General features: G+C 43.0%; 2 protein-coding genes across 2 annotated transcripts in view; one reads left to right on the forward strand and one right to left on the reverse strand.

The window, feature by feature from the left end:
- Positions 1 to 7,382, reverse strand: part of LOC124047850 (semaphorin-5B-like) — a 323,136-nt gene extending 315,754 nt beyond the window's left edge. Inside the window, 1 exon segment of the mRNA XM_046368176.1 lies at positions 7,278 to 7,382. The gene's annotated coding sequence lies outside the window, so the exon portion shown is untranslated.
- Positions 7,383 to 8,539: 1,157 nt separating this feature from the next.
- Positions 8,540 to 21,779, forward strand: part of LOC124047860 (protein disulfide-isomerase A5-like) — a 69,292-nt gene continuing 56,052 nt past the window's right edge. Inside the window, exons 1-2 of the mRNA XM_046368187.1 lie at positions 8,540 to 8,690; positions 17,127 to 17,256. Of these exons, the coding sequence (XP_046224143.1) occupies positions 8,625 to 8,690; positions 17,127 to 17,256 (196 nt within the window). The 5' untranslated portion in view covers positions 8,540 to 8,624. The remainder of the gene's footprint in view (positions 8,691 to 17,126; positions 17,257 to 21,779) is intronic.

Genomic DNA, 21,779 nt, shown 5'->3' on the forward strand with positions numbered 1-21,779 from the left:
AGATGACCAGCCTATGTACAATACAGTAATGTACATTTACATTAAGTGGTTTGTAAGGATGGTAATTTAATACTGCACAAAAAGTGTTTGTTTTCCATGTTATTTGATCAAGAAAAATATTGAATTTGATGTGGATGTTTTGGGTATTTGGCCATAACTTGGCACCTTTTGATGTAAATGTTTGATGACAGGGTTTTGTTATTTCTGGATTCCATTAGAATGACATCACAGAGCAAAGGGCAATGGAACTCTTACAGTTCCAACTACTGAATCCTGCAAGATAGTTCTCTTAATTATACAACTAAAAATAAATGTGCCCACGCTACAGACCTCTATACCAGTCCACTAATAAAGGACTAGTAAAGGACTAGTAAAGGACTAATAAAGGCCAAATGCACTACTTTTGTGAGAAAAAAAGCATGTATTATTTTTAATGATCATTTTTTAGTGTGTGCTGCAGCACCCTCAGCACCCCTACATCCCGCGGCTATGCCTCTGTCCTGTACACATTACAAACCCTGTGTTATTGGACTAAGAAAAGGAAGAGGGCAAAACAGCTTCTTCTTACCAGCGACTGTAAATGAAAATCAGATAAGGATAGTATATGCTCCTCCTTCTGCAAAATATAGAAGCTGAGAATCCAGATCCTACAACTAGGATTGCAAAGCTACCAGTAATTTACCAAAGCCACCGGTAATTTACCAAAGCTACCGGTAATTTATCAAAGTTACCGGAATCTAAGGTCTTTTTTGTAAGTAACAGAAAATCAGGCCACTAGATTACATAAAATCCTTGAAAGACACAAATTCTGGTAGTTTACTTCTCAAGTCTCCAGTAATATACCTTCCCAACCAAATGGACAGTTATTCACTGTTGGAGCAAAGCCTTAGGCAAAGATAGAGGCTTCTTTACCTATGGCAAGTCTAAAAGGAAAGGAATAGGTTTTGTATTGAGTGAGAGTACATTTCCACTTTCACAAAGGACCTGTTCCTACGAGACATTGACCCTGGGCTAAAGGCCTCAAGGCTGAAACCTCAAAGGGACTATGGAGAGGAGAGAGACAGCCTCAGAGGCCTACACGCACACACAGCCCGTCACACACAGGGACAGTCAAAAGAGCTCCTTCTTGAATACAGGGGTATTAAATCACTGGAGCAGGGACAATGTTTCCACCATCACCACAAAGCCTCTAACACCCATCTCCTACCACAGTCCTCCGGGTTGCCTGTTGCTCTCATGGAGCCCCTTCCTAAAGCTTTTGGGGGAGGGGGGTTCACCATTTCAATATGTATCCACGGCATCAATGACAAAAGTGTTCCTCCCCCACAATGGCCAAATCAACTGTGGGAGTGTTTCCTGCCTCACCCTTCTTTCTTTCTGCTCCTCACTGAGGCCTTGTTGGGCTGGACAGAGCTGTGAGCGATGGGACAGAAAAGCCTTCACGTCCGCTTCACATACAGCTACAGCTGGCCCTCCTTTAACAGCGGGGGGTCAGAAATGTAATAACAAAAGCTGAGGGATTTCATAGAGAGTTGGCCAACAACCAAAGCATATCGTCAATACATAATATATATGGTCAGTTGATGTTTGGATGGCATATACACTATAGTGTACCTTCAAGACTATAAACAAACCTACACAAACCTAAACAAACAGATGTGTGTGTGTGTGTGTGTGTTCGTGCAAGCAACAATAATTATAACAGTGTAATTTTAGGTCTGCAAAAATACATTTATAAACTGTTGACCAGACTGTCATTCAACTGAATTTCAGGACTTAAAAATATAAATGTTTTACTTCCAGACTTTAAGTAGCCATTTTCTTCTCTTCCTTCTCCAAGAACAACAACAATAAGGAGGGGAGGAGGAGGAAAATAACAACAACAACAATAAGGAGGGGAGGAGGAAAACAACAACAAGATCAACAACAATAAGACAAAGTGAGCCCATTCACTCGCATCAAGTATTAATTAGCGGTTTCAGATAGTAGCGGCCATATCGGATTTCACAGGCTGGTGGTGCAGCGAACAACAGAGACCAGGTAACACACAGAGCATGTGTCTCAAATGGAACCCTATTCCCTATATAGTACACTATTTGCCCTGGTTAAAATGACTGCACTGTATAGGGAATAGGGTGACATTTGGGACACACGCACAGACAAACACTCTGAATGCCACGCCAAGCACACAGTATTTAAACACAATGACCACCATAGGTCCTGAGAGATTGAATGGGTCCAGTCAGAGTTCAGACAGATTTCATAGAATAATTCATTCACATCCATTCTCTCTGTGTGCGAGCAACCTCCCCACTCAGAGAGAAACGCCATGCAGGCTATTCCTTTTCTCTCTAGTATAGATTGTCTTGTGTTAACAATACTTTTTCATCTACTCAACACTCTACACTCACTTCCTTATTCCCATGAAACCTAAGAAAAGTAATTGACTGAAATGTACCCTGTATTTTGCTGGCAACATGACAAAAACACAATATCCTAGAACAGGAGCCCGGGAGCCTTTATTTTTACCTCCTTAATGGCAAGTGAAATAATGAATCAAACAGGCAACAGGTCCCAGCTAACACTCTGCTAAATAGGACCTTTCCATTATGTTGCTTTCCCCATCACATGAAAGATCTAGGGCTCTGCTCGGCTGTCCACAACGGCACCAGTATTATTCCTGTCAACTGGCAGCAGGAGAAATAGATGGTGTTTTCTGAGAGAGAGAGAGAGAGAGAGAGAGAGAGAGAGAGAGAGAGAGAGAGAGAGAGAGAGAGAGAGAGAGAGAGAGAGAGAGAGGGAGAGGGCAGAGAGAGAGATGGCTTTGAGGCAGAGAGAGGTAAGAGCACAAGGTATCGGGTACAGGGAGGGAACCTATCATCAACACCAGGTGACATACAAACAGCTATCTCCAGATAGTTAGCAAGGTGAAGGAGGGGACTTCACAAGTCAATGTGCCTCCAGCTATTATTCCAATGTATTTACTTTACTGTTTGCATTTGTGTTCATGCACGCTCTCTCACACACACACGCACACACACACACACCTTTGGATCCAACACAAATACCACCAAACACACCAGAGAGATGTTTCCTCTGAAAAGGCATGTGGGGAGCTACATAGTCTGGCTTTTCTGGTGAGCACCAACCCAGTTACAACATGAGCTGAGTCCAACTTTTCAAAGATAGATCACTGTCCTTTCCCTTTGCCTCCAACAGTCCACAGCCCTGAACAAAGATCAACATGCAAAACCAAACTTCACAGACTGGAAAGGGAAGGAGGTACGTCACATCCAGACAGCCGTACAGCAGTTCTGAGGGCATCTTTAAGTCAAAGCATGGCATTGGCAGGTTGCTTTGAAAGCACTGGTGTCCTTCACTCAGAATTCCACCAGTCTAAAAGCGTGGAATATGTAAACAACTTCTCTGTGCCAAGTGACAGGTCAATAGTTGAGGTGTTATCTAGCTCTGCTTATTATTGTCAAGATTCATTGCTGACAGAACAACTCAGGGGCAATCTTATTATGAATCTGTCTGTATTGTGGCAGGAGGCCTCTGGAATACCAATGTTTGACTATTCAGTAATGATTTGAGAAAAATAACCCTGGCATAACATTATTATGTAGAGACCCTATGAAAGTAGTTCAATCAATGTAATTTAATTGTGGGCCCAACATTTTTCTTCGTATCACATTCTCCCATCAACATTAGCTGGCAGCTGTAGATAAAGTGGTTGCATGCATATGAAATGGTGCTAAAGGTGATAGGAGTAACAGAGGAAGTCTCTGAACGCTTTTAAAGCACCCCTGCGTACACTTTATCTCTCTTCAAGTACAGAACACCAGACCAGAAACTGCACTGTATAGTCTCTGTTATCTCCTCTGGCTCTGACACACTCTCTCTTCTCCACCATCCAGAGGTCAGGATTATATTGAGCATGGGCTGTGTCTGATATAGGGCTCTGGTCAGAAGTAGCGCACGATATAGGGAATAGGGTGCCATTTTAGACGCATAGGCTCTGGTCAAAACTAGTGAACTAAATAGGGAATAGGGTACCATTTCGGATGCATCCACGGTCTCCTTTTTTCCTATCCTGGTAGGCCTAATATCTACAGACGGCCGGTTGGTCAAATCAAGTTCCTCGATCTGTCTGCAGTAACTTTTATCACAGTTGTTCCCTCTCAATTGATGCGCTGACCACCGACGTCAGAAATCATCCATATAGCAAGGCCTTAACAAATATGCACTATTAAAACTTTGATCAGGGCCATCGGCTCATTATTCCACCCATCAGACTTATTAACAAACAGAAATAATTTATGCTGATATCAGATGCCTTTTGACTTCGCCCTTCCTCCCTATATAATGATAGATATGTGGACGCCATGGTTACACAGACCACCACTATAGTCATCTGTCCACAAGGCTTTGGTGTGTATTAGTCTCAAAGAGAATCTTTGTTCAGTACCCCCACCAACCAAGAACTGTCAAGGGCACTCATAAGTTCATCAAATATGAAAACCTTTTTTATATTTGAAAGGACGGACTCGGGAACCTAAGACAGCACTTGAATTAATGTCCTTCCGTGTAGGGGTTTGTATGAATATTAATAGAGTAGGCAGCACATTTGTTCAGGGCATGGTGTTGTAAATACGCTGAACAAGTTTCCATCCCAACAAGCTTCCATCCCAAATGGCAACCTATTCCCTTCATAGTGCACTACTTTTGACCAGATTTGGTCAAATATAGTGCACTATAAGTGCAACAGCATGCCATTTGGTGTGCATATCAAATTAGACTATTTGTTTTCTCAGGGCCAACTGGAGACTGGAAACATCACCCTGGTCTCATTACAGGAGTGTCAGGTGGAAGACACAGTGAACATCTCCAGGTTTGAATAACAAGGATTAGCTAGAATCATATCAGAAAAAAAGCAGTGTGAGCAATCTTAGAGTAGGCAGTGTTATGTCACGTGCAACACTGTGGGACTGACAAAGAAGCTGTCAGCAGAGCAGTATGCTTCCCATTAGTTTCCCAATGCTATTGTGAATGGCTGGAAAATCCCTTTGTAATTGTTACTGACTGACACGCGGTCTATACAAAGTTGACGAGAGGACTGTGTAAGATAGAAACAAATTCTCAACATGCATGTGCTTGAGGTAGACTACAATTTAAAAAATGACAGGGGAAGTGAGTATCCAAGGGTATAATATAAACACGTAAGTAATAAGTCAATAATAATACCGTAATAATAAACGCGATACAACCAAGCGCATTCCAGGACCAGTACCAGTGGATTACAGACACGGATGTGCGTAAAAACCATGCTTAAATTGTGGAAAAACAAACCTAATTTAAACAGTCATCATGAGATTGGAGGCATATAGCAACTAATTGGTTGCTATGGGCCTACTGAACATGTATATCTAATTACAATCCATGTATTTTTTATGTCTGAGTACTGACCGACTACTGATAAACTAACTGCTCACGGGCTGAAATATATTTGACATGCATATATCTTGAACAACATTCAACAGCGCAGCTGCAATTCATTTAGAGAAACAGATGTGTTGGCAGAGGTTGCATAGACAAACCGGTGGGGAGTAAACGATAAACCTCTGATTTCGGTGCTGTCAGATAGCCTCTCGTTGTTTTCACTCTATATAGCCCAACAAAACAACTTTTTTTCCCGACAGTATTTCAGGCTCAAGGAATATTTTATCTTTAGAAAAAATATTCGAAAATATAATAGTATAATAAAATATTACAGGCTAATGCAGTTGGTAAAGTATTTTAGTCACATTCTAAATGTCGTCTATTCTCCTCCGCCTCTCTCTCTCTTTCTCTCTCACCTGCCTGTAGGTTCTGCAGCTGTGCAGCGTCGCCGAACACTGCCCTCTACCGCTCTCTGAAAATGTACAATTCTAAACGGCATTTAATACCAATTTTGAAATGAGCCTTGGAACTTGATAAAGGAATCTGTTGGTGTTTCAACTTAGTCTTGATTATTTACCGTTTCTCTGTTGAGTTGTGTTGTAATAACTGAAGTAGTTCTATGTTATTCTACGCAATGTGGCCACAGGGTGAACAGGGCTTACAGAATAGAAGTGTCTGAGATGCGTAAAGGGGAGAGAGACTTCACCTACCACCAGAATCAATGCTATTCATAACTCGGCCTTTGATTGTATTCGTTTATTGTTCTTCATTTCGACACCATAATAATGAATCAACTTCACATCATGTAGGAATAGGGGAATAAGGGAATGCTATTCGCGGTCGCTTGTGATTTAATGTTCTCTATGAGAAAACGACTACTATTATCTCAGCTTTATAGCAAAATATGTAAACTGTAAAATTGATATTCAACCTGGTGTCAGCGGGATGACAGTATAAACATTGAATATGATCATCCACATTCAACCTGGCGCCTACAATAACCGTTGCGCAATACTAAAGAAAATGGGACAACCAGTGCAAGGTCTATTCTCCAAGCGGCATGAGTCATTTCAATGTTATTTTATGACACCACTATTCTAATTTCTTTAAGAAACAGACATGTCTATTCACAGGACAAAAGAGAATATAAAGAAAAAGACAACTAAAAATCTGATCTGGACACTAGCCTACTATGTGGGAACTACATCTGTCTAACTAGCCTCACCCCACGGGTCCTGATTACCGACAGCACAACACAAGTAAGTTTGTAACAGTGGAAATGTGGCGGTAGGTTCCTGCAGCCCAGAAATGCCTCTGATCCTCGGCTGGAACGTGATTAGAAAGTAAAGCTGAAGCGGTATAAAAGAACCGCTAACTGCTCTGAATAAATATGCGATATTATGGAACAAACTACGACGCAAACAGAGCCCTCTATTCAAGGTATGGTAAAATGGACAAAATAAGAGGCACCCAGAAATACTGATATATCTAAGTGAAAACATTTGTGAACTGAAACTTCAAATTAATCTTATGATAAATGGTTTAGATGTAAAATGGGAAAACGGTGCTTAATATAGTCTATTATATCCCTTATTAATTGACCAAATGTGTGTTTTATGCCTTATCTATGGCTATTACAATTTTTGGACAGGATACTCACTCCAAAATGAAAGGCTAAAGATTAGAAAGTGATTTCTATATTTCCTTTTAAAAGTTAAATTGAAATATAATTACTATTGTAAATTCTAGTAGGCTCTGTAGAGCCATCTGCAAATATGTAAATACAACCAAGGGGTGCAATTGAACCGTCCAATAGATCAATTAAATTGTATTCTTACCTTTGATGTTTTTTTTCCAACTTGTTCGAAATGTCACGCAAAACTCGAGGGCTCTATTTGATTCGTCAGGCTACCTCATTGGAAGGGTATCTCCTCTCTTCGATGTGTCTCGCTCACATAACGACCTGTGCTGGTTACTGCGTTCTCTCTGTGAGTTGGACGCTATTACAAGGACCATCGCAACTCCAACTGAGAGGGGTGTACAAGAGAGAATTTGCATTTAAAAAAAACAAGCGCTTATAGTACTTGGAGTATTGAGTAAGGGCTTGTGCGGTATTACCACACTGTTCTATAGCCTTATAATACACTTCATTGCCATTACTTATTTCATTATTATCTGGTGATGTGATGTAGAAGTTAATTTCAGATTTGAAGTTTGAATAGTTCAGAGTGGTGTGACTGGCCATTCCCGCCACTGGCACAGGTTGGGAGCAGTTCATGACACCTCCTCATCAAACTGGCTTTCCAGATGTGGATCTTTGGTTGGGTGATGTTCCCATGTATTTGCAAATAAATAACATAGGCCCTAGCAACATTGCATTTAAATAGACACTGTAGCACAATGTGATGAGAGCTGCATGCTGCAACTAGCTCTCACAGTCTCACGTCAGAATTAGAAGTTCAACGTTTTTTCTCAAAAGTCTAATTCTGAAGTGTCTATGGTTATTTTTTTTTAAATTTCACCTTTATTTAACCAGGTAGGCAAGTTGAGAACAAGTTCTCATTTGCAACTGCGACCTGGCCAAGATAAAGTAAAGCAGTTCGACACATACAACAACACAGAGTTACACATGGAATAAACAAACATACAATCAATAATACAATAGAAAATTCTATATACAGCATGTGCAAAATGAGGTAGGATAAGAGAGGTAATGCAATAAATAGGCTATGGTGGCAAATGAATTACAATATAGCAATTAAACACTGGAATGGTAGGATGTGCAGAAGATGAATGTGCAAGTTGAGATACTCGGGTGCAAAGGAGAAAGATAAATAAATACAGTATGGGGATGAGGTAGATTGGTTGGGCTATTTACAGATGAGCTACTTACAGGTGCAGTGATCTGTGAGCTGCTCTGACAGCTGGTGCTTAATTTAGTTTAGGCTCAGTAACTCAGAATATCTAAGGTTAAAGTTATGTTTAGGCATTAAACTTAGACATCTAAAGGTTAGGCATTAACTCCAGAATGGTCAAGGTAAGGGTTAACGTCAACCTGCCTGAAATCAATGCCTGCAATGCCAACTATATCCTCCAAAACTACATTTCCTAAGCAGCTTTGCGGGCTGTTCAAGAATCCGTGGAAAACCGATTGCGCGTGCGTATCTAGACGTGGCAACGGCATCATGGCTTCTTGGAACCGCTACGGTAGTCGGATGAGAGAGCTGAAAATGTACACATTCGTCTTCTTGGTAAGTTGTTTGTGAAATATATATAGAGACACCGATAAGCCTAATGTTTTATTTACATGTAATTTTTAAATATTTTTTATTAAACCTGCAAACGCCTGCGTGTCTTTTCCGCGTCTTCGTGAAGGCAACCAAAGTTGACAGCACGGCCTTAGCAATTTTAAATCAGAGGCTGAACTTGAGACTCAAAAATAGCATAAACCTATAAAACAAGTGAATATAGTATATCTCGCTGTAGTTACATACCGATATTCGCCAACATTTCATATTATTTCATCAAAAACGTCCTCGTGAATTGACTACCAGCACAAGGCATCTAGTGTCTCTCCCGAGAATGTATATTGAAATCCTTTGAGAACGCAAAATGAACCTGGTTGGACAGACTTGAAAATAATGAACGGTTATTCTGCGTAATCTACAATATAAGACAATCAATTTGTTACATGGCTGAATATTTCAATTCAGGTTTCTATTCATCTGCATGCCTAGTTCAGTGCTATCCGGATTTCTTGGGAAATATATACCTTAATCATAACCCTTACCTAACTATTAGAAATGTCAACTTTAATGGGGGGATAGGGACGTCCCAAGGATCCCGGATAGCACTGACCGTTGCTTTACTGGTTAACCACCAATTTGCTACTTTTTTCTATGGTTGACGTGGTTTACATTTCTGATCAAAATGTCCTTTAGATTCACTTCCAGCTAGCTATGTGATTCAACACAGTTTGTTTTATTATGACTCTCATGGGTATGTATGTATGTTGGTCAGTCATTTTAAAATATTTTAAATATGATATATTGTTATACTTTACTTTCATTGAGTGATTGATACATTCTTTGCTTGTTACATGTAAAGTTTGCTACAAATGTAACTTAGTTGGTTGCTACAAAAAAAAATGTTACATTGCATTAGCCTACACTTCAACTAACTCCTCGCTCAGTCCTTGATAGACTGGCCACATAATGACTGGATTTCCACTTCATTCCAATCTCGAGCCTTGTGCCCTGGGACCATTCCTGTTGTATGGTTTAGTGGCTACCATGTCAAACAAAGGTGGGTGCTACTGTAGCCTACTGTTGTGCGATTGCAGGCAGGGAAATGACATCACAGTGGGTGTGTGTGGAGATTAAGGGAGACTGACTGCTCTGTCTATGCTGAAGACTGTCCCACTGTATTTCTTGCCTAGCTGCGTGTCAAAGCAATTTTAAAACTTCTTTAATCTGGATTGAGGGTCCTCTTCACCTCCCCATCATGGTGGGTTGGTCGGTTGCCTTAGTGCGGTGAGCCGCCACAACAAACACTAACCACCCTAGAGTTATTCATACATCAATGGCTCCATCTCCATCAATTACAGAGGACGGAACTCATTGGCTACATCCCAAATTGCACCCCATGTCCTATATAGTGCACTATTTTTGACCAGGACCCATAGGGAATAGAGTTCCATTTGTGACATCGGTCATTTGAGAGAGGTGTTCATAATCCATCTTCTGAGATCAGTGGTTGATAATTGAAAAGGGCCGCCACACACACGTTGATCTCCATTGCTGCTGTTCGTCTCATTAATCAAGAGCAAAATGGAGAGAGTTTGACAAACAGAACAGCATTCTGATTTGCGTTGATTCAGTACGGCCCTTAAAACCTAAAACGGGCTGACTTTTATTAAGCAGATTTGTCACCTCAGATGGAGGGTAAGCAAGCTCTGGGAGAGTGAGCTGCCAGCCTGGGTTTCTCTGCTGGCTGCTTAGTGTGTGTGGCATTTTTTACACTGATGTAACTTGACACTTTTGGGGGGATGAAGGTTGGTGCAAAGTGTGATAATGGACTTTCTTAATATATTCAAATGCTCGGGCTCTGTCCCAAATTAGATTTTATTTATTTTATATCAACTTTATTTAACCAGGTAGGTCAGTTGAGAACAAGTTCTCATTTACAACTGCGACCTGGCCAAGATAAAGCAAAGCAGTGTGACAAAAACAACAAGAGTTACACATGGAATAAACATGGAATAAACAAACGTACAGTCAATAACACAATAGATAAATCTGTATACAGTGTGTGCAAATGAAGTAAGGAGGTAAGGCAATAAATCGGTCAATAGTGGTGAAATAATTACAATTTAGCAATTGAACATTGGAGTGATATATGTGCAGATGAGGATGTGCAGGTAGAAATACTGGTGTGCAAAAGAGCAGAACAACAAATATGGGGATGAGGTGGGTAGATGGGGTGGGCTATTTACAGATGGGCTGTGTACAGCTGCAGTGATCGGTAAGCTGCTCTGACACCTGACGCTTAAAGTTAGTGAGGGAGATAGAAGTCTCCAACTTCAGTGATTTTTGCCATTTGTTCCAGTCATTGGCAGCCGAAGGTGGAGTTGGCTTTGGGGATGACCGGTGAAATATACCAGCTGGAGCGTGTACTACAGTTGGGTGCTGCTATGGTGACTAGTGAGCTGAGGTAAGGGGGAGCTTTACCAAGCAAAGACTTATAGATGACCTGGTACCAGTGGGTTTGGCGACGAATATGAACCAAGGGCCAGCCAACGAGAGCATACAGGTCGCAGTGGTGGGTAGTATATGGGGCTTTGGTGACAAAACGGATGGCACTGTGATAGACTGCATCCAATTTGCTGAGTAGAGTGTTGGAAGCTATTTTGTAAATCACATCGCCAAAGTCAAGGATCGGTAGGATAGTCAGTTTTACGAGGGTATGTTTTGCAGCATGAGTGAAGGAGGCTTTGTTGTGAAATAGGAAGCCGATTCTAGATATAATTTTGGATTGGAGATGCTTAATGTGAGTCTGCAAGGAGAGTTTACAGTCTAACCCAACACCTAGGTATTTGTAATTGTCAACATATTCTAAGTCAGAATCGTCCAGAGTAGTGATGCTAGTCGGGCGGGCGGTGTTGGTAGCGATCAGTTGAAGAGCATGCATTTAGTTTTACTAGCATTTAAGAGCAGTTGGAAGCCACAGAAGGAGTGTTGTATGGCTTTGAAGCTCGTCTGGAGGTTTGTTAACACAATGTCCAAAGGGCCAGAAGTATACAGAATGGTGTCGTCTGCGTACAGGTGGATCAGAGAATCACCAGCAGCAAGAGCGACATCATTGATATATACAGAGAAAAGACTTGGCCTGAGAATTGGTCTCTGTGGCACCCCCATAGAGACTGCCAGAGGTCCAGACAACAGCCCCTCTGATTTGACACACTGAACTCTTATCTAAGTTGTTGGTGAACCAGGCGAGGCAGCCATTAGCGAAACCAAGGCTGTTGACTCTGCCGATAAGAATGTGGTGATTGACAGAGTTGAAATTTTAAGTACCTTGGCATCATACTTGATTCCAACCTCTCTTTTAAAAAGCATGTGAAAAAGGTAATTCAAATAACCAAATTCAACCTAGCTAATTTCCGATTTATACGAAATTGTTTGACTACAGAGGTAGCAAAACTGTACTTCAATTCTATGATACTCCCCCCCACTTAACATACTGCTTGGCTAGTTGGGCCCAAGCTTGCTGTACAACATTAAAACCTATTCAGTCTGTCTACAAACAGGCTCTCAAAGTGCTTGATAGGAAGCCCAATAGCCATCATCATTGTCACATCCTTAGAAAGCATGAGCTCTTGAGTTGGGAAAATCTTGTGCAATACACCGACGCATGTCTTGTATTCAAGATCCTAAATGGCCTGGCTCCCCCTCCACTCAATATTTTTGTTAAACAGAAAACCCAGACATATGGCAGCAGATCCACAAGGTCTGCCATGAGAGGTGACTGTATAGTTCCCCTAAGGAAAAGCACCTTTAGTAAATCTGCATTCTCTGTGAGAGCTTCCCATGTCTGGAATACACTGCCATCAGACACACATAACTGCACCACATATCACACTTTCACAAAATGCTTGAAGACCTGGCTAAAGGTCAATCAGATTTGTGAACATGGTCCCTAGCTGTGTGTTGCCACTTTCCATGTTGTCTGTTGTCTGTAGCTTGTGAGGTGTGGAAACACTTTGTTGCTTTTATGAATTTTGTTTTGCTGCTTTTTGTTCTATGTTGCTCTGTCTGTATGCTATGTCTTGCTTGTCCTATGTTGCTATGTCTTGCTTGTTCTATGGTGCTATTGTCTATATTGTAATTGTTTTTAATAACCTGCCCAGGGACTGCGGTTGAAAATTAGCCGGCTGGCTAAAACCGGCACTTTTACTGAAACATTGATTAATGTGCACTGTCCCTGTAAAAATAAACTAAACTAAACTAAAGCCTTGGCCTGGGCAATGAATACAGATGCACAGTACTGTCTTTTATCGATGGCGGTTAGGATATCGCTTAGGACCTTGAGCATGGCTGAGGTGCACCCGTGACCAGCTCGGAAACCTGATTGCATAGCGGAGAAGGTACGGTGGGATTCGAAATGGTCGATGATCTGTTTGTTCAATTGGCTTTCAAAGACTTTAGAAAGGCAGCAGGGCAGGATGGATATAGGTCTGTAACAGTTTGGGTCTAGAGTGTCTCCCCCTTTGAAGAGGTAGATGACCTCGGCAGCTTTCCAATCTTTAGGAATCTCAGACGATACGAACGAGAGGTTGAACAGACTAGTAATAGGGGGTTGCATCAATGGCGGTGGATAATTTTAGGTAGAGAGGGTCCAGATTGTCTCGCCCAGTTGATTTGTAGGGATCCAGATTTTGCAGCTCTTTCAAAACATCAGCTGTTTGGATGAAGGAGAAGCGGGGGGGGGGGGGGCTTGGGCAAGTTGCTGTGGGGGGTGAAGGGCTGTTGACCGTGGTGAGGGTAGCAAGGTGGAAAGCATGGCCAGCCATAGAGAAATGCTTTTTGAAATTCTCCTTTATCGTAGATTTATCGGTGGTGACAGTGTTTCCTAGTCTCAGTGCAGTGGGCAGCTGGGAGGAGGTGCTCTTATTCTCCATGGACTTTACAGTGTCCCAGAACTTTTTGGAATTAGTGCTACAGAATGCAAATTTCTGTTTGAAAAAGCCTTTGCTTTCCTAGCTGCCTGTCTATATTGGTTCCTGACTTCCCTGAAAATGTGCATATCGCGGGGCTATTCGAAGCTAATACAGTATGCCACAGGATGTTTTTGTGCTGGTCAAGGGCAGTCGGGTCTGGAGTGAACCAAGCTATATCTGTTCTTAGTTGTACATTTTTTTAAAGGGCCATGCTTATTGAAGATGGTGAGGAAAGCACTTTTTTAAAGAATAACCAGGCATCCTCTACTGACGGGATGAGGTCAATATCCTTCCAGGATACCCGTGCCATGCTTATTTAAGATGGTGAGGAAAGCACTTTTTTAAAGAATAACCAGGCATCCTCTACTGACGGGATGAGGTCAATATCCTTCCAGGATACCCGGGCCAAGTTGATTAGGAAGGCCTGCTCGCAGAAGTGTTTCAGGAAGTGTTTTGACAGTGATGAGGGGTGGTCTTTTCACCACGGACCGATAACGGACGTAGGCAATGAGGCAGTGATCGCTGAGATCCTGGTTGAAAACAGTGGAGGTGTATTTAGAGGGTAAGTTGGTCAGGATGATATCTATGATGGTGCATGTGCGCATGACTGAGTGCGGTGTATTGTGAAGGCAGACAGTCCTGTCATTAGGATGCTGCTCACATTGACACACAGCAGTGCCCTCATGTCATGGCCTAAGCCAAACGAGGGGAAGCTTTAGTAATAGGTAGTGTAGGGGAACCAACCAATGCACCGATTGCCAGGTGGCAGCCCAGCCATTGATAGGCCTTGTTGCAGTATTGGCTGCCTGTCAAATGTCAGGGCATGTGATGCGTGAGCGGCGAGCACAACAATGTCAATGGTCCAGAAAAGGTTTACAAATCCTCTCCTCATTCTGTGTGTTACTCCATCCATCCTGATGTCCGTGTCCCTCTCCCATGCTCACATCCTCTCCCATGCTCACATCCTCTCCCATGCTCACATCCTCTCCCATGCTCACATCCTCTCCCATGCTCACATCCTCTCCCATGCTCACATCCTCTCCCATGCTCACATCCTCTCCCATGCTCACAGCCTCTCCCATGCTCACAGCCTCTCCCATGCTCACAGCCTCTCCCATGCTCACAGCCTCTCCCATGCTCACAGCCTCTCCCATGCTCACAGCCTCTCCCATGCTCACAGCCTCTCCCATGCTCACATCCTCTCCCATGCTCACATCCTCTCCCATGCTCCACTCTATATAGTACTGCTTTCGTTTCACCATAATACTATTTATCCACATCCTGTGAATATGATTGTGTTCTGTTTATGATGCTTTCTGTTGATCCTCTCAACAGCATGCATTATTTATACCCACTCTGTAAATGAGCCTGGAGAAATGTGATCGTCGGGGGCAGAAATCATCACCAGCCTTTCTTACATTTGTAAAGGGTCCAATGTTCATGTAGCTGTGAAATAGGCCTGCCTCAGTACAAGAGCTGCCTCCAGATGCTCTCAAATAGCCGAGGACTGACTCGGTCCCGCACTCATAGCCGAGGACTGACTCGGTCCCGCACTCATAGCCGAGGACTGACTCGGTCCCGCACTCATAGCCGAGGACTGACTCGGTCCCGCACTCATAGCCGAGGACTGACTCGGTCCCGCACAAACTTCAATACTACTTTTGTCTGTTTCCTTAACTACTCTTTTGTATACAGTTAGTTCATACTCCCACATTGTCTCACAAATGGATGCATTTTCAGATCCCATTTAGCACAGTCATACTCTTTTGTGAGGTAGGCTACGTATTATTGTGAGGTAGGGGGATACATATTATCCCACTTAAGTAAGTTGTACTTTAAAGCTCCCCTTTCATTCTGCACAGTGGTTGCTTCAGTGCCTCCTCTCTCCACTCTCCCTTTCTCAGATGGTCTAGCCAAGCAGAGGAGTAGTAGTGGAGGGGTGTCGGATGAGGAGAGGCTCGAGGGGAGTGGGGAGAGGCTCGAGGGGAGTGGGGAGTGGGGAGAGGCTCGAGGGGAGTGGGGAGAGGCTCGTGGGGAGAGGCTCGTGGGGAGAGGCTCGTGGGGAGAGGGGGGGAGAGGGGGGAGAGGGGAGAGGGGAGTGGCTCTTGGGGGGAGATGTTGTCGGACAAGAGGAGAGGTGGTGTGGAGAATAGTAGCGGTGTCGCTCGGCCGGCCCTGAGAGCCCATTTTATAATTACCCCTTACTGTCATCTCCACACACCCGTCGTGGAGTCTCCGACCGAGGGGACATCACCTTGTCTTCTCCTCAACACTGCCGTCCGATACCATGGCCACCAGCCTCCCACATCCAACACCTAGAGACAGGAGGAGGAAATGAGATAGATGCCCCCTCTAGAGTTCATCAGTCATCCAGACAGGGAAGAAGAAAACAAGATGACGCTTCACTTCTTCATTCTACGTTTTAATTGAAATGTACTGACGAGAATCTGTTGAATTCCCGTCACGCCCATACGAGGTATCCAGCATGGGAAATTAAAAAACTCTGCCCGACAGGTGCTTGTTTTGATATCACGTTAAAGTATATCGCTCATCACTTGATTTGATGAATGAGGACATTGGTAGCTAATCTTGTACTCCATCGGGGATTGGGCGACTGGGACATGATTTGATGAATGAGGACATTGGTAGCTAATCTTGTACTCCATCGGGGATTGGGCGACTGGGACATGATTTGATGAATGAGGACATTGGTAGCTAATCTTGTACTCCATCGGGGATTGGGCGACTGGGACATGATTTGATGAATGAGGACATTGGTAGCTAATCTTGTACTCCATCGGGGATTGGGCGACTGGGACATGATTTGATGAATGAGGACATTGGTAGCTAATCTTGTACTCCATCGGGGATTGGGCGACTGGGACATGATTTGATGAATGAGGACATTGGTAGCTAATCTTGTACTCCATCGGGGATTGGGCGACTGGGACATGATTTGATGAATGAGGACATTGGTAGCTAATCTTGTACTCCATCGGGGATTGGGCGACTGGGACATGATTTGATGAATGAGGACATTGGTAGCTAATCTTGTACTCCATCGGGGATTGGGCGACTGGGACATGATTTGATGAGTGATAGGATGGAGCTTGTTTGAATGTCTCAGGGAAGATTTTAATAGCATACTCCTTGCGTTGTCTCATTCTCAAAACCCATTGGAGGAGAAGGTCAGAGGGGAGGGGCCTCTTTCTCATCCAATGGGTTTTGAAGGAGAGAGGACTCAAAGAATATGCAATCGGTATCTTCTCACAGTTGCACACAATGAGATGAGAATCTGTCTTTGTTTCGACTTTGATGCTGAACACCTACACAAGGTTTTGTTTTGAACATCAGGTGTCTGGCAATCTCATAATATCACAAAAGTGACCGGTCTTCTGCACTGAAGCATCTGATGTGTGAGTTGGTCACTCTGAATAAATACAGTATCTATCCATCAATATGTCTTCAGGTGTGCCTGGTGCCGGTGCTGCAGGCGGCTGTAAAGGTCTCTCCTCTCATAGAGAAGGTCAGCGAACACAAGGACTTCAAGAAGCTTCTCCGGACTCGAACCAATGTCCTGGTGCTCTACACTAAGTCAGGTGGGTTAGAGCCAATGTCCTGGTGCTCTACACTAAGTCAGGTGGGTTAGAGCCAATATCCTGGTGCTCTACACTAAGTCAGGTGGGTTAGAACCAATGTCCTGGTGCTCTACACTAAGTCAGGTGGGTTAGAACCAATGTCCTGGTGCTCTACACTAAGTCAGGTGGGTTAGAACCAATGTCCTGGTGCTCTACACTAAGTCAGGTGGGTTAGAACCAATGTCCTGGTGCTCTACACTAAGTCAGGTGGGTTAGAACCAATATCCTGGTGCTCTACACTAAGTCAGATGGGTTAGAGCCAATATCCTGGTGCTCTACACTAAGTCAGGTGGGTTAGAACCAATGTCCTGGTGCTCTACACTAAGTCAGGTGTGTCAGTGGGCAATACTTTAGGCCCTTTGTAGTAAAAATGATATGTGAAGTTAGATATGCCTGCCTTTGTTTACACCAGTCTCAAATAGTGGTCTGTTATTATCTCTGATCCATCACTTGTAATGGGAGATAAACACCATTCTGGAAGGACCGTGATTGACCTGCATGCTTCTCGGCTTGTGACGTCTCCCTTGGATTTTGTTTAGCATAGAACAATGTACTTGAACAGAAAAAGACACTCCAACTAAATGCGGTCAAATAAAGTCATAAAACTGCGTTCACCTATAGCCATTAGGGAAATCAGCCTCTGCATTTAATTCCATTTTAATTTGCGTATTTCACGCCAGAAGAAAGTGCTCAGCTCAGTTCACCGTGTGTTTTCCGTTGTGTGTCAGGGCTCGACATTAAGTCTTGTCTGTTTGCCTGGGGCAAGTAAAAAAGCAGATTGTAGATTTAAGTAAATAAAAATCACTATCAAACAATTTAGGTTACTCCGATCATAATTGGATCAGTGTCCTACAGATGTGATATCTGGCTCACTGTCCTCCCAATTTCTGCACAATGCCTTCAGAGTATAATTATTGTAGGCCTGCATTGACAGACACCAGCGGCCTTTCAATCATGCAGTCGCAAAATTAGTTTTTGAGATCAAAGCAAGCCGTGTTTGCACATTTGTTGATAATAATTGCTGGTGAGTTATTTGCCCAGTTATAGCAAATTTTTGGTCAGCAACGACAATCCTGAAAACATCATGGTCTGTGCATTACCTGTGTGTGGGCCTTTACCAGAGGAGAGAGGGGGACATTTGCGCAGCAGGTAAAATAATGATATACAGACTAACTAGATAGCCATTTCAAAACAGTTTGTTATATTATCTAGTTAACTATTTATCTATTAGCATGCATTAATGTCATTGTCATGTCCGATAACATTCCACCGGCGCTAGTATATAACCGCAAATGGCCAACAAACACACAGTTGATGAAACCATGCTGCATACTTTGGTTGTAAAACCGTCTCGAGTGCTCATCATTGGCTTTCTCCTCTATTTAATACTGGCCATGTCATTCTGACGGAGTCAAAAAATATTATTAGAATAGCCTAATTAACTAGTAACTCCTATGCTGTCAAGATCTCCCCTGAACACTGAATATTTTAACCTTCCAAATAGACTTAGTAGTTATCTACCTCGCCCACCTTAGCCAGTTGATCCCTGGTTCATTGAATGAGGGAATTTATTTGATAAAGGCATAAAAAGAGCTTGGTTGTATTTGTAATGTTGCAAGGTGGCCAACCCTCCTCCTAGAAAGTCCAGGAGAGCTACAGGGATGCAGGCTTTTGCTCAGGAGATATAATACATGGGATCAAACACCAGCAGCCTTCCATTGTCACTGAGCCCAGCAGCCAGCCTTCCATTGTCACTGAGCCCAGCAGCCAGCCTTCCATTGTCACTGAGCCCAGCAGCCAGCCTTCCATTGTCACTGAGCCCAGCAGCCAGCCTTCCATTGTCACTGATCCCAGCAACCAGCCTTCCATTGTCACTGAGCCCAGCAGCCAGCCTTCCATTGTCACTGAGCCCAGCAGCCAGCCTTCCATTGTCACTGAGCCCAGCAGCCAGCCTTCCATTGTCACTGAGCCCAGCAGCCAGCCTTCCATTGTCACTGAGCCCAGCAGCCAGCCTTCCATTGTCACTGAGCCCAGCAGCCAGCCTTCCATTGTCACTGAGCCCAGCAGCCAGCCTTCCATTGTCACTGAGCCCAGCAGCCAGCCTTCCATTGTCACTGAGCCCAGCAGCCAGCCTTCCATTGTCACTGAGCCCAGCAGCCAGCCTTCCATTGTCACTGTGCCCAGCAGCCAGCCTTCCATTGACACTACCAGTGATAATAATGATGTTTATTGTGAAGTGCTTCCTTGCATTATACAACACAAATTTCAGTCACCTTTTTGGCCCATGGTGTTCCAGACCAGTTTTTATTTCTGGACAAGCGACTTGAGCTTTCTGACAAGTGAAAAACCAGTCCTTCAGTGGGTAAAAAAGTTCATGTCAAGCCCTGCTGTGTGTCGTGTGATGCTCTGTCAGCATGATCTCCCTCTCAGTGCACAGGAAGAGGCCCCTCAAGGCCCCACCACTCCCATTAATTATGTGTGTACATACGAGCCTCCACATGTATTTGTTTCATAATTCATGAGCCATTTCAGACAGTGTTAGGTCATTGGTTAATACTTGCACGTATCAAACGCCGCCCCGTGATTGATTGCTTGCCGTTTCTGTGGCGCTGTGTTCTGGCATTATCCAACGGCGACTCCCTCTTTCTACTAAGGGTAGTGGGTCCCAAATGGCAATCTATTCTCTACATCCCAAATTTCACCTTATTCCCTATATAGTGCACTACCTTTGGGACGCACAATGGGTCCCTAATCCTCAGTATCATGGCAATGCCTGCAAAGCTAAATATAGAAGAGATGTCCATAGAACCAGGAAGTGTGTGAAAGTGATGTTGTTGAGCAGGGACTAAACAAGCACAGTTATTTGACTGATTTGAGTCCACATTGTGTAATGTTGCACACTCTTGTTACAGTACAGTTTATTCCAGTTTATTCTTTGATTGTTTTCTCAGTAGGCCTTGACCTATGCTGTGTTTATGATACTCCTAACCTGTTGAAGTAGACTACTGAACGCTCGGCTAGGTGATGTCACAAGGTGATGGGTGGTACTTGGTGATGCTTGCGTATACCCTCCTGTGATTTGATGTTTAAGTTCATAGTCCCATGTTTTGAGTGTTGTGACCTCTGACCTTCAGTGAATTACAGGTTTTTGGATTATTGAGTATTGAAAGCTGGTGAGCTGAGTAAAATAACCCATATTGTATTGAAAGATGTATTGTAACTCCACCTGTTGTAACTAGAAGTCGACCGATTCATCGGAATGGCCGATCAATTAGGGCCGATTTCACAATCTTTGGACACCGGTATTTTTGGACACCAATTTTGCCGATTTAAAAAAATATATATATATATTTTACACCTTTTATTTAATCTTTCTTTAACTAGGCAAGTCAGTTAAGAACACATTCTTATTTTCAATGACTGCAGCTCGGGGGACCCAATCTTACAGTTCACTAGTCCAGTGCAATAACCGACCTGCCTCTCTCGTTGCACTCCAAGGAGACTGCCTGTTATGCGAATGCAGTAAGTCAAGGTAAATTGATAGCTAGCATTAAACTTATCTTATAAAAAACAATCAATCATAATCACTAGTTAACTACACATGGTTGATGCTATTACTAGATATTATCTAGCGTGTCATGCGTTGCGTAAAATCTGACTGAGCATACAAGTATCTAAGTATCTGACTGAGCAGTGGTAGGCAGAAGCAGGCTCCTAAACATTAATTCAAACAGCACTTTGTGCGTTTTGCCAGCAGCTCTTCGTTGTGCGTCAAGTATTGCGCTGTTTATGACTTCAAGCATATCAACTCCCGAGATGAGGCTGGTGTAACCAAAGTGAAATAGCGTTTCAAACATCACTCACTCTAAGCCTTCTAGTAGTTGTTCCCCTTGCTCTGCATGGGTAACGCTGCTTCGATGGTGGCTGTTGTCGTTGTGTTGCTGGTTCGAGCCCAGGGAGGAGCGAGGAGAGGGACGGAAGCTGTACTGTTACACTGGCAATACTAAAGTGCCTATGAGAACATCCAATAGTCAAAGGTTAATGAAATACAAATGGTATAGAGCGAAATAGTCCTATGATTCCTATAATAACTACAACCTAAAACTTCTTACCTGGGAATATTGAAGCCTCATGTTAAAAAGAACCACCAGCTTTCATGTGTTCTCATGTTCTGAGCAAGGAACTTAAACGTTAGCTTTCTAACGTGGCAAATATTGCACTTTTACTTCTCCAACACCTTGTTTTTGCATTATTTAAACCAAATTGAACACGTTTCATTATTTATTTGAGGCTAAATTGATTTTATTTATGTATTATATTAAGTTAAAATAAGTGTTCATTCAGTATTGATGTAATTGTCATTATTACAAATACAATTTTAAAAATCAGCAGATTAATCGGTATCGGGTTTTTTTGGTCCTCCAATAATCGGTATCGGCATTGAAAAATCATAATCCTAACCTACTCCTGTCCTCGTATCTTGT

Source organism: Oncorhynchus gorbuscha, linkage group LG01 (assembly GCF_021184085.1).
Source record: "Oncorhynchus gorbuscha isolate QuinsamMale2020 ecotype Even-year linkage group LG01, OgorEven_v1.0, whole genome shotgun sequence".
Taxonomy (NCBI): Eukaryota; Metazoa; Chordata; class Actinopteri; order Salmoniformes; family Salmonidae; genus Oncorhynchus; species Oncorhynchus gorbuscha.